We start from the raw sequence: 12,957 nt of genomic DNA, 5'->3' as shown, positions 1-12,957 counted from the left end.
ACCATAACTTCCCAGGGACTTATCTGACATCGTAGGTCAGGTCTTCCTTTAGTCTAACTGCAACTTGTTGTACTGTGGTTTCTTTCTCCCTTAATGGAGGGATCCAGGGTTGCTCTCCCAGGCTTCTTGTCTCTGGTGGAGTCCAGTTCACTCTGCCATTACTGATGCCTTCAGATTCTCATCCTTATCACCTTCCTTTGGTCAGTTCTCTGTTTCAACTTGAAGAATGACAAGTAAAACTGCACCCAGAATGGTGCTTGTTGGTCACATGCTTCTTTTGGTCACTCATCATTGACTTCTGACTCATCTGTAAATTTGACTGGTCTAATTCTCTGTGCTGCATCTTACAGGACTGATAGACTGGGTGATTTTCCTTGTCTTCTAGTTGCCTGCCACCAAACTTGGAATTAAATCTGTACTCCATAAAGGCCTAACATAAAGCCTTCCCATCTGGTCTGTATCACTAGAGTTAAGCCACAATGGTCATCATTTAGCCTCCCTGTCTTCATGGGGAAAGCTCCTTTCTACTCCAGGCTCAGTCCAGGTTATCTCTCCAGAAGACTTTTCCAGACCCACTGACAGAGGAGTCTGTTCTACTACCACTGTTTCTTCTTCAACTGGAGCAATGCTGTACTGTTATAAGCTGACTACTGATGCCTGTACGGCTTCCAGTGAACACTGCTAGGATCAGGGGAAAAAAGAATAGTTGACCACTGCTAAAAGTATCTCCTTTGATTAATGGGTCTCTGCTAGTATATCTTAAGGTTGCTATGTGTTTAAGAGTTCAGGTCAGTGATGAGACACTTCATTGTCAACTCACATTGAACATGAGATCACATACTAGCTGCATTCGGGTATGAGAGGCAGCAGAATTTTCTATCTGCTTACATGAAAAAACAGAGAATTCAAGCAGAACCACTAAATTGTTGGTAGTTAGGTTTTTAGTTGGTTTGTTTATTTTATTTTGTTTTATCCTACTTTGAGTAATGGGAGCAATTGGGTTATCACTACTGAACTGAGAACACATGTTCTATTGGTCTTTGTCTGCTTCTATATTAGAACCATATTTTAAAAATCACCTCAAGAAACATAAAGTTTAGGAATAAAGTCATATCATTTGGTTCTGGTGGGAAACCAAGAGGAGAAACAACAGCATGTGTTGGTTTTGGAGCCTGTGGGGCTTCCCTACACAATAACCCTAAGAAAGAATCCTATAATCCAGCAGTGTGACTTTTGTTTGATAAACAATGGCTTCCTGGAGGAACTTCATCCACCCACATAAGAATTCTCACTTATATTTTTCTATCTGTAGTGAGCTTTCAAGGCCTTAGGTTTCCAAGTGTTATTTCATAGTTCCCTCATTTTATTTCATCTCCCTCATTCTTTCTCTGAATATGCATCACTTCAACATTTCTACCCCAAGCATTTTTTCTCTGCCTTTCTATCATCTATATTCTACTAACCAGCAGCCCTCGAGATACCCCCTCCAAGGGACAACTTCTACTTTATTGGCTTCTACAGACTCTAAGTTACATCAAAAGCTCTGCTGCTAGGACTCATATGAGAGTGACCGTGCAGCACTTGTCTCTCTGAGCCCAGGTTACTTTGCTCAGTATAGTATTTTCCAGTTCTTTTCATTTGCCTTCAAATTTTATAATTTCATTTTTCTTTACAGCTAACTAGAATTCCACTGTCTGTATGTGTCACATATTCATTAGTAAGTCATCTAAGGATGACATCTAAGCTGGTCTAGCTTCCTAGCTATTCTAAATAGAGGCATAAAAATGTGGATGTGCAAGCATCTCTGTAGTAGAACATAGAATGCTTTGGCTACATGCTCCATCATAAGGTAGTTTTATTTGTATTCTTTGGGAAGAATCTTCATATTGCTATTCATAGCGGATGCACAGGTCTACACTCCCACCAACAGTGAATAGAATTCCTCTTTGTCTCCAAATTTATTAGTATCTAATGCCACTTGACTCTTTGACAATAGTTATTCTGAAAGGAATGAGATGTAACCTTAACACAGTTTTAATTTGTATCTCCCTGATGGCAAAAGATGTTGAGAAGTTTTGAAGTATTCATTATGATACACTGATGTATCTTGTTCTGAGCACTCTGCTTGGTGCAAGAATCCATCATTTTTTCTTATTTATTTATTTATTTTCTGTTTATTCTTTTTTTTCTTTTTTAAATTTATTTTTATATTTTATTTACATTTCAGATGTCATTCCCTTTTTCTATTTCCCCTCCCTAGAAAACCCCTGTCCCATGCCCCCTTTTCCTTTTTGCTATTATACATTTTTTTAAATGTTAATCAAAGGCTTTATAAGTTTGGTAATGCTCAATCAGAAGTGTAACCCAATACCGAACCTAGATATATAAACTATCTTTGACTGGTGGAGACATGTGAACATCTGCCTCCATGCCCCCCCTTTCTCTTTCTCTCTCTTTTTCTCTCTCATCACCTAGCTTCACCCTTCCTGTTAAAATAAAATTTTTCTCTCTCAAAATGCAATTACAGCATAATTATTCCTAATTGTACCAATGAGGTACAAGATAGTCCTAATACCCAGTCCATCATTTTGTTGACTAACCAGAACCTCTGTCATCTCTCCTAACTAAAACACTTAGTTTTGAACCTGGCTTTTTTCTTGGCTTTAGAATGAATGTCAGCTGAAAACCATCCACTCAGATCTTTTCTCTCAAAGTAAATAGCCAGGATTGGCTATGAGACTACAGGTCTTCAACCCCATCAGAAATCCAGAATGACTGAGTTAACTGAAATTAAGGGAAGCACTAAACATAGCGTCTAAAACTTAGCCAATTTATAGAGACCACTGAACACCTGAAAAGCCCCTATACTACTGAATGTTGGAGCATCAAATCTTCAGCCTTCTGGCCCAGAATCATCTGACAGACCTTAGTGATGCAGAATTATTAAGGGCTGATTACTCTGTCTAGGCAGATATAATCAGTAGACTATTCTGCAAGTGTGTCCTTTTCTGGACAGTAATTTGTCTGTAGATGGAAAGAGGCAATTCTTGCCTAGTGGCTGTCACAGCACAACTGGAGTAACTCCAAGGATGCTCAATTTCTTCTTAGAATTCAAGACAGGAAGCTGTGAGGAGCAGACAGGTCTCTAATCAAAATGAACATTAATATTGAAATATTTGTAACACCAATTATATGGACTTCTGACATTTTGAAAACCAACTATCCATGTAAGGTAACCTGGACTGTTGTCTGTTAACTCCTCTCAGCTATTTCTAAATAAAATATGGAAAACACCCTAAGAATAAACTCAAAGCCATGAATTTGCTATAGTCCCTTAACTCATAGGCTAATTGTCCCAAATCAGTTAAAAAAGTTAAAGAAGGACTGGGTCTAAGCCTTGTATTCCTAAATGTGTTATACAGGCACAATGCCCATGAGAGTATCAATATTCATCTCACTTTTATATCAATAAGAAGCTCATACCAATGAAAACCTTAAATTTGAAATCAAAGTAAATTTTGTACCATTTAAGAAATTGTAACTTCATCTTGATATTAATTATACAGATTTCTACCAATAGGTTATGGCTATGCAATAAGTCCTAGTTAATCCTCCCTGTTGCAACAAAACCACTACTTTTCCCTAGAAAGGCAGACCAATATTAACCACCTTAGTCCCCAAGCCCAGGGAATAGGGGCACTGACTCTTCTTTAACTTCTTCAAGCTGATTAAGGGCGTTAAGATATTAGAAGAGGGGTGGGGGAAGAGTAAATTGATAAGCCTCTGACGCTGTGTCTTCACTGCACAGAGTGTGTGGGGGGAATGTGAAGGTGGGGAGGGGGTAGTGGGAGGGGTAGGTGCGGGCATTGCCTCATAGAAGCATGAGAAGGGGGGATGGGATAGGAGGTTTCTGGGTGGTGGGAGGAAGTGGAGTAAAGGGATAAAATCTGAAAGGTAAATATAATACCCAATTTTTTTTTAAAAGATGAAAAAGGGGGAAAAGGAGAAAAAAAGAAAGAAAAAAGAAAAATAGGAGATTTAATAACACAAAGGGAAGAATTTAGAAATTTAGGAGGCAATTTATGTTAATGGAAACAGCATCATAGAAACTGGAAAATCACACCCTCATAGAAGCACAAGGAGGGGGGATGGAATAAGGGGTTCCTGGGTGGTGGGGGGGATGGGATAAGGGGATAAAATTTGAAATGTAAATATTACAACCAATTTTAAAAAGGGGGAAAAAAGAAAAGTTGTTAGAACAAACATCTTTAAAAGAATGTCAGCCCTCTAGGAAAAAAACATTTTTTTCTTGATACTAAAACTTGTTCTGAGAATTGTACATTGCAAATACACAGACTTGGTGTATCTACTCATCAAGCACACTGAGCAGACCTGCCCAAACCTCCGATGTCCTGGAATTCCATCTGGTTGCAGTGTAGAATCCATTATTTTTAAGGGTTTTGTGTGTGTGTGTGTGTGTGTGTGTGTGTGTGTGTGTGTGTGTGTGTGTGATTTTTATTTTTCAGTTCTTCCTATATTCTAGATATTAGCTCTCTGTTGGTTGTTTAAGTAGTCAGTATTTTCCCTCATTCTGCAGCCTGCATCTCCACTCAGTTGACAGTAGCTTCATATACTATACAGAACTTAGCATCATTTACTGTCACTTATTGGCCTTACTCAGTGGGCTTTCTGGGTGCTATTAGAGACCATGATTACAGATGCCTGTATCTTTGGCACGGTGAAGGGGAAGTCCTAGTTTTATTCTACATGAGATCCAGTTTTCCAAGCACCATTTGCTGAAGAGGCTGTCTTTTCTCCAGTTTTTGAGGAATTTCCACAGTGTTTGCATTTTTTCTAATGATGATGATGATGATGATAATGTAGTTGTAGTTGCATGAGCATGTTTTAAACGACATTCAAATAAGCTATAGGTATATGAAAATGTTTAGCATAGATAATCATCAGGGAAATCACAATCAAACCTATTGTGAATAGTAAACTACTGTTCTCCAGTTAGGGTGGTTGTTATCTAACTAACAAAGGCTGCCATGGCTTTGCATAAAGTAAAGTAAACCCTTACAAACTGCTGCAGTCAGTGTACATTTGTACACCCATTGCGAAAAACTGTTCAGGTTCCCAAAAAATTACAAATAGATTTACCACATTTCCCACCAATGCCAATAATAGCTAATTCTGTCAGATTGATGGCTAATTCTGTCAGATTGATAGCTAATTCTGTCAGATTGAAGCCCATCTGCAATTGCATTCATGGGGATGTTTGATTTCATGAAATATTCACCATCGCTGTGTATAGAATCCATCCATGGCTGGTGGTGGTGGCATGGGCTGGCATCTTGGGCTAAATTAAAGAGAGAATGGCAACTGAGTGCCACCAGTCCTCGCTGCATGTTTTCTAACTGAAATGGGATTATCCACCCTGCACTCTCACTACCATGTCTCCCCTGACATCAAGTAGTGTACTCTTAAATTGTGGGCCAAAAGGAACAAGGCACTAATCTATAAATATAGCCTCAGGTCATTAGGGGTCATTTTGTCACAGTATTTTTGTTCTTGCTGTTTTAGACCGGTAGCACTTGGATTTACCCTAGGTCCTTGTGCTATCTAGTCTTGGGTTTTCAGTCACCTAAGCAGTGTGGGACATTGGTACCATTTGGTGGAGTGACCTTTTGTTGATGTAATATTTTTTTAAAAGCCACTGGCTGGCTGACTATGCAGTTGCAGCTCTGCTTAGCTCAGGGCACATGAGCCACAACCAGACCCACAAGACCGCAGCTCTAGCCTGCCAGAAACACCGGGCCTGCCACCCACGAGACACCAACACTGACCCTATAAATCTTGGCTGAACCCCAGACAATAACTGCCACCCACACAGCACCCAGTAGAAATGAGACTCTAAAGCTTAATTATTATCTAAAGGCTTTATATATTCAGAAATGCTCAATTAACAACTTGCCCACACAATTAGAGTTGTTTCCCAGTATCTGACCTTAAGATATAAATTGTTAGCCAGGACTATTCTGGACCCATGCGTGGTTCTCCTTGGCTGTAACATCTCTTTTTCTCCTCCTAGCTCCTCCTCTTCCTTTTTCTTCTCCTCTCCTTCAGTCTCTTCGCTTCTCTCACATTAGCTACTCTTCAATCACCATGCTTACTGCAAACAATGTAGCAGCAGCAGGAAACCATCCTGCTACAGGCTTTATCTCAAATCAGATTTTAGTTGGTTACTCCTACAGCTTTGTGCTACCATTGCCCCTCGCACATCTTGAAGGCAGGGCATTTTTGTCAATAAAGAATTTGGTTTGACATATATAGTTTTCTTTTGATAGCATGCAGAATATGCCCCTATACCAAAGATGCCTGAACTTAGGGGTGAAGGCTTTATGTAGGCATCAGCTTGACATTTCCGTGTTCAATACAGTTATTTTCTCAGCAATGGCGTCCTGATGTCAGTTTGTGGAGATCAAACCATAGTCGTGGCAATAGCCTGGGTTGTTTGAGAATTCCCATGGGCCCTTTTGGTCAACAACTTACTTAGATGGGAACCTAGATGTTTTATCACAGAAAGAAAAAAAGAAAGATGGCTAATAATACTACTGTGACAGAATATGTAGCAGAAGCAACTTAAGGGATGGAGGTTTTTATTTTTCTTTGGGTTTGTTGTTGTTGTTATTGTTGTTGTTGCTATTGTTTTTTAAATTTTGACTCATGTATCAGAGGACTGGTGTCTCTTGTGAGGGAGAAAGCATGGCAGAGGGTCCTCAGAGTAGAAGTGAACATGTACAGCATCTTGTCACATTCCAGCAAGTAGCTCAGCTAGAAGTAGGGCCAAGCTGTGAAGCTTAAAGACTGACTTCCTGTGTCCTATATCATCCAGCCATGCCTCCTTCTCAAAAGCTTCTACAGTCTCCCAAAACAGTATTTGCCAACTGGGGCCCACGTAATCATGAGCCTATAAGAAGGTAGGTAGGGCATTTCAAATTCGAACTATGACATATCCAGTGAACACTAAATGAGTCAGTTGAATAAGGATCTACAATCTTGACTGTAGCACTAGTCACAATAGTCAAGGGATGGAAACAGTCTAAAAGGCAACTGATGAATAAGAAGGAAAAATGAGATGCATATACATTGTGAACCACTACTTAGTCATGCATAAGGTATAAAGTCCTACAATTTTTAACACCACCAATGGAATGAGAACTCATTGGTTAGAAAAAAAACAGCAGTACTGCAAGACTGCACTAAGTGAAACTTAAAGACCTTAGATTTTGTGCAAATTGCAAGAAAACAATAGTTACCAGATAGGTGTAGAAGGTGGATCAACTGTCACAAAGGCAAATATGAAAAGTACTGATGTTTTATTACATGCTAGGTGATTATAATGATAATATATTGTTCAGAAAGCTAGAATGTTTTCCCTGTCAATAAGTGATGTTTGAGAGACAGGTTAATTCATATTTGAGTACTATATAATAAATATGCATCTCAAAATGTCACAAGACTGGTTATATGCATATTTTTCTATCAACTCATCTTTCTTGCACTTACAGTTACATCACTTGCATTTGCAATAAGAGGAGGGCAAGCTGGCTGTCCAAAGTACTCACTGTCCTTGGGGTCAGACATATTAGAAGTACATCATTGTTGCTTCAAGTGGATTTTGGCACGTTGCACACACAGGTCTTCAACAACATACACAACAATAACCATAGTTCACAGTTACCTAACATATGATAAGAGCCAACCCTTGAAGGTTGTCTGCAGACATTCTCAGTTTTCAATGTTCCCTAAGATCAACAGATCACCAGACCAACAGATCACCAGATAACTTCCCTTCACATCACTCCACACGTCTCCTGTGGATCTCACAAGGAATCCTTTCTAAGCTCCCTTTCCTGATTTGTCACTGCATCCCAGTCTCCAACAGCAGCAGTCATTTCTTGTGAACACACAAGGTTGCTTGCAGGTTAGTGAGACAGGCAACACAAAACCATCACACTCTCGAAAAATCTAGACAGAAAACAGAAACCAAGGAACAAACACCCACCTAACAACAAGAAACCTAGAAATGAGCACCTAGGCCTATAATTACCCCAAACCTAGATGCCTAGAAGCCAACTTAAAAACAAAATCAACAACATCCAAGGCAAGATGTCTCAACCAGAGTCAAGCTATTCTATCACAGCAAGGCCTGAGTATCTCAACATAGCTGAAGCACAAGAAAAGACATTAAAATCAGCTATATGAAGGCAATAGAGATCCTTAAAGAAGAAACAAATATATCCCTTATAGAAATCCAGGAAAACACAAGCAATTATGAATGAACCCCTAAAAGAAAGCCAGGAAGACACAAACACACAATGGGAGGAAATGAAGAAATTCAGGAAAATATAAACAAACAGTTGAAGGAAACCAGTAAAACTGTTCAAGACCTGAAAATGGAAATAGAAGCAGTAAAGGACAGCAAAATCTGAGGATATCTGGGAAATAAAAATTTAGAAATTTGAACAGGAACAACAGAAGCAAATTCTACCAACTGAATACAAGAGAAGAAAGAATCTCTGGCATTGCCGATATTGTTGAAGAAATGGATACATTGCTCAAAGAAATTGCTAAATCTAAAAAATTCCTAACACAAAATATCCAGAAAATCTTGGACCCTATGAAAGGACCAAAACTACAAATAATAGGAATAGAGAAAGAAAAGGAATTCCAGATTAATGACCCAGAAATTATTTTTAACAAAACCATAGAAAATTTTTCTAACCTAAAGAACAAGATGCTTATACAGGTACAAGAAGTTTACAAAACACCAAATATTGAACCAGAAAAGAAAGTCCTCTTGTCACATAATAATCAAAACACTAAACCTGACCCTACCTGCCCTTGGGGTTGGAGGTAAGGTGGCAAGAAATCAATAACACAGACTCGGGGAGCAGGTGAGATACGCTGAAGCAAGCTCCTTTAATACCCTTCACCTGCACCCCTTTGATCCCAAGAAGGCATCTCTTCTAAATAGCAGTTCTCTATTGGCTGGCATTGATTATATCAGCAATCCTTGGTCTCTCTGGCAGTCTTCAGTTGGGTCCTCGTGCAGGAGATGACTTTGCAGCTGTGTAGCTTCCAGTGTTTATGCAGATGTGACCACACTGTTCCTCCTACACTCAATAAAATAATTGTAAAAGGAGTCCAAGAATACACCAAAAAGTTTATCCACCATGGTGAAGTAAGCTTCATTCCAGAGATACAGGGATGATTCAACATATGAAAATCTCTAAACATAATCTATCATATAAATAAACTGAAAAAAAAAATAAGAACATCTCATTAGATGCAAAAAAAAATGTTTTTTTTCCCAAAATCCAACAGCTCTTCATTATAAAAGTCCTGGAGAGATTCGGGATATAAGAGATATATCTAAACATAATAAAAGCAATTTACAACAAGCTTATAGCCAACATTAAACTAAGTGGAAGGAAATTCAAAGCAATTCCCTAAAATCAGAAACGAGACAATGTTGCCTCTCTCTCTCTCTCTCTCTCTCTCTCTCTCTCTCTCTCTCTCTGTATATTTAATATGGTACTTGAAGTTTTAGCTAGAACAGTAAGACAACAGAAGGAGATGGAGGGGAGGGGATACAAATTGGTAAGGAAATCAAAGTATTTGCAGATGGTATAATAGTATGGATACTTTATAATAGTATATGATAATTTCACCAGAGAACTACAGTTGAAAAGTACTTTCAACAAAGTGACTGGTGCAAGATTAGAAAAAAAAAAAGTAGCCCGCTTATATACAGATGACAAATGAACTGAGAAAAAATTAAGGAAAACAACACTTTTCACCCTAGCCTGAAATAATATAAAATATCTTGGGTTAATTGAAACCAAGCAAGCAAGAGACTGGTATAATAAAAACTTTAAGTCTTTGAAGAAAAAAAATAAAAATATCAGAAGATGGAAAGATCTCCCATATTCATAGATTAGTATAATTAAAGTAGTAAAAATTGCCATTCTTCCAAAAGCAATCTAGAGATTCAATGCAGTCCCCATCAAAATTCTAACATAATTTTGTAGAGACCCTAAAAGGACAATGCTCAACCCCATATGGGAGAACAAAAAACCCAGATATCTAAAACAATCTTGAACAATAAAATAACTGATTTCTGATTTCAAGTTGTATTACAGAGGTACAGTAATAGAAAACATATGGTATTGCTTTAAAGACCAACACATTGAATAATATAGTTGAATTAAAGACCCAGACATAAATCCAAACACATGGACATTTGAGTATTTATGAAGAAGCCAGAAATACACACTGGGAAATAGAAAGCATCTTCAACAAATGGTGCTGATTAAACCAAATATCTGCTTATAGAACAATACAAATAGACCCATGTTTAGCACCCTGCACAAAAGTACAAGTGCATCAAAGACCCCAACATAATATTAGACTCCCCTCAATCTAATAGAAAAGAAACTGGGGAATATCCTTCAATGCATTGGCACAGACGTTGACTTTCCTAACAGAACACTGATAGTGCAGCAACTAAGATCAGTAACTGGGACCTTATGAAACTGAAAAGCTTCTTCTGTAAGGCAAAGAACACCATCAATTGGAGAAAATACCAGCCTACAGAATGGGAAAGGACTTTTACCTACCCTATACCCAATAGAGGAGTAATATCCAAAATACATAAAGAACTCAAGGAACTAGGTATCAGAAACCTAATAATCCAATTAAAATAGGCTACAAATATAAACAGAGACTTCTCTGATGATAAATATTTTTAAAATGTTCTCCATTTATGGACATCAGTAAAATGCAAATCAGAACTACTTTGAGATTACACCTTATGCCTGTCAGAATAGCTAGGATCAAAAGCACAAGCGACAACTCATACTGGCAAGGATCTGGAACAATAACACTCCTCCATTGCTGGTGGTAGTGCAAATATATAAAGGTACTATAAAAACCAATATGATGCTTTCTCAGAAAATTGGGAATCCATCTACCTTAAGACCCAGCTATACCACACTTGGACATATACCCAAAGAACAATCCATCCTACCACAAGTACACTTGCCCAACAATGTTCATTATGGCCTTATTCATAATACCCAGGTACTGGAAATAACCAAGATGTCCCTCAGAAGAATGAACAAATAAAATGTGGTACATTTACATAATGAGTATTACTCAGTGGTTATAAAAGATGATATCATCAACTTTTCAGGAAAATGGATAGAATTAGAAAAAAAAAAATCAGCCTGAGTAAGGTAACCCAGACCCAGAAAGACAAATACGGTAAATATTCACATATAAGTCTATATTCGCCAGTAAGGAAATAACCAAAGTAAAATTCCTTAGACTCAGAGTTGTAAAGTAAAGAACAGGATCTAGGTTAAGGCCTCGGGGTGATGCATGAATATTTCTGGGAAGTGGAAATAGAATATCTTTTATGTGTGTACTTGGAGTAGGGTGGGAACCAGAGTAGGAGGATCAGTTTGGAGGGGGAGGTGGAATAGAGTTAGACATTGTGGTGAGAGACAGCTGGAACTGGAGGGGCATTGGGGTTGTGTGAAACCATAATGCAGTGGAAACTTCCTTAAATCTATGAAGGTTATCCTATATAGGACTAGTAATGGGGCATACAATGTACCAACTGGCCATCTCCTATAAAGCTTCCCATGAGTCTAGATTGCATTCAATTGAATTGTTGGACAAGGGGGTCACATGGAAGCCCCAAAACAACCCAAGCTGATGCTAAGACCAAAAGGGTTGCTCTAAAAATGCTGACAGTGAGACCCCATTGCCAAGGACAACATCTATACAACTCAGTGAATATGGAGAAGACGAGCTGGTACCTACATGGAGCTTTCAGCCCTGCGTTCTAGGTGAAATATAGGTTCACTCTGTTGACAGGTACTCTGCAGGCTACTGAAGAAGAAACGTGGACACCAACCCAGCAACAAATTCTTTGACATACAATCTATTGGATTTACAATAATCTAGGGAAATAGAGCAGGGTAAACTCAGTCAAGCAGTCTACATTCCTCCTACCCAAGTGGTGTTTCCAACACCTCACGAGCGAGTCGAAACATGGACCCATAATAGCTATCATCTTGGTATTTTTATGGGACTCCTGATTGAAAACAAGTATGTCTCTGACTCTTTTGCTTGCTCTTGGGACTCTTTTCCTCCTGCTGTGTAGTTATGTCCAAAATTGGTATGATGGTCATATAATCTTTATATTTTATTTTGTCATATTTGTTGTTATCTCTTAGAAGCCCTTTCTTTTCTATGAGAGACAGAAGTGGTGTGGATCTAGGGGGGAGAGGAGGAAAGAGGAACTGAGTGGAAAGAATGGAAGGAAGATAAAAGCTATAATCAGAATATATTGTATAAGAAAAGAATCTATTTGTTTTGTATATAAATGTATATAAATTGTAGCCACAGCTTTTAATTATTTTAATTTCCACCTGTATAATAAAAATATATTTGAGACTGTTAAGGGTCTCTAATTATTATAAATACTAACTATGATTTTTGCTTTTTTTTTTCTCCTCAGATTCATTGTGTAGTTTTAGAGAAGAGGTTGCCATCATGGTTTTCCCATTTTTGACTATACTTCTGTTCTGGGTACAGTTTGGTATTTTATGTAAGTGTTTACTTCTAGTTTTCATTTACCTTTGAGTGACAAAACTGCTATGTTAGGATCACTAATGTGAACTATCTGTGTAACCTGCCTGCTTCTAGAAAGAGGCATATTTTGTTAAATAAGATATACATTGTTTGAATTACAATAGTGTTTGGGAATTATATATTGTCTCTGACATACTGTTGCTGTTTAATTTGTAAGATGTTTTATTGTACTTTTAAAAGAGAATACTGGAAATACTATTTAGACCACCTAAAATTCTTCTAGCACTA

At 38.0% G+C, this 12,957-nt stretch overlaps 1 protein-coding gene across 1 annotated transcript in view; it reads left to right on the top strand.

Annotated features, from left to right (window-relative positions):
- Positions 1 to 12,957, top strand: part of LOC117717611 (leukocyte surface antigen CD47-like) — a 54,423-nt gene that overhangs the window by 21,692 nt on the left and 19,774 nt on the right. Inside the window, exon 4 of the mRNA XM_034514860.1 lies at positions 12,596 to 12,685. Coding sequence (XP_034370751.1) covers positions 12,596 to 12,685 — 90 coding nt within the window. The remainder of the gene's footprint in view (positions 1 to 12,595; positions 12,686 to 12,957) is intronic.

The sequence above is a fragment of the Arvicanthis niloticus genome, chromosome 12, assembly GCF_011762505.2.
Source record: "Arvicanthis niloticus isolate mArvNil1 chromosome 12, mArvNil1.pat.X, whole genome shotgun sequence".
Taxonomy (NCBI): domain Eukaryota; kingdom Metazoa; phylum Chordata; class Mammalia; order Rodentia; family Muridae; genus Arvicanthis; species Arvicanthis niloticus.
This window is presented reverse-complemented; position numbering and strand designations above follow the sequence as displayed.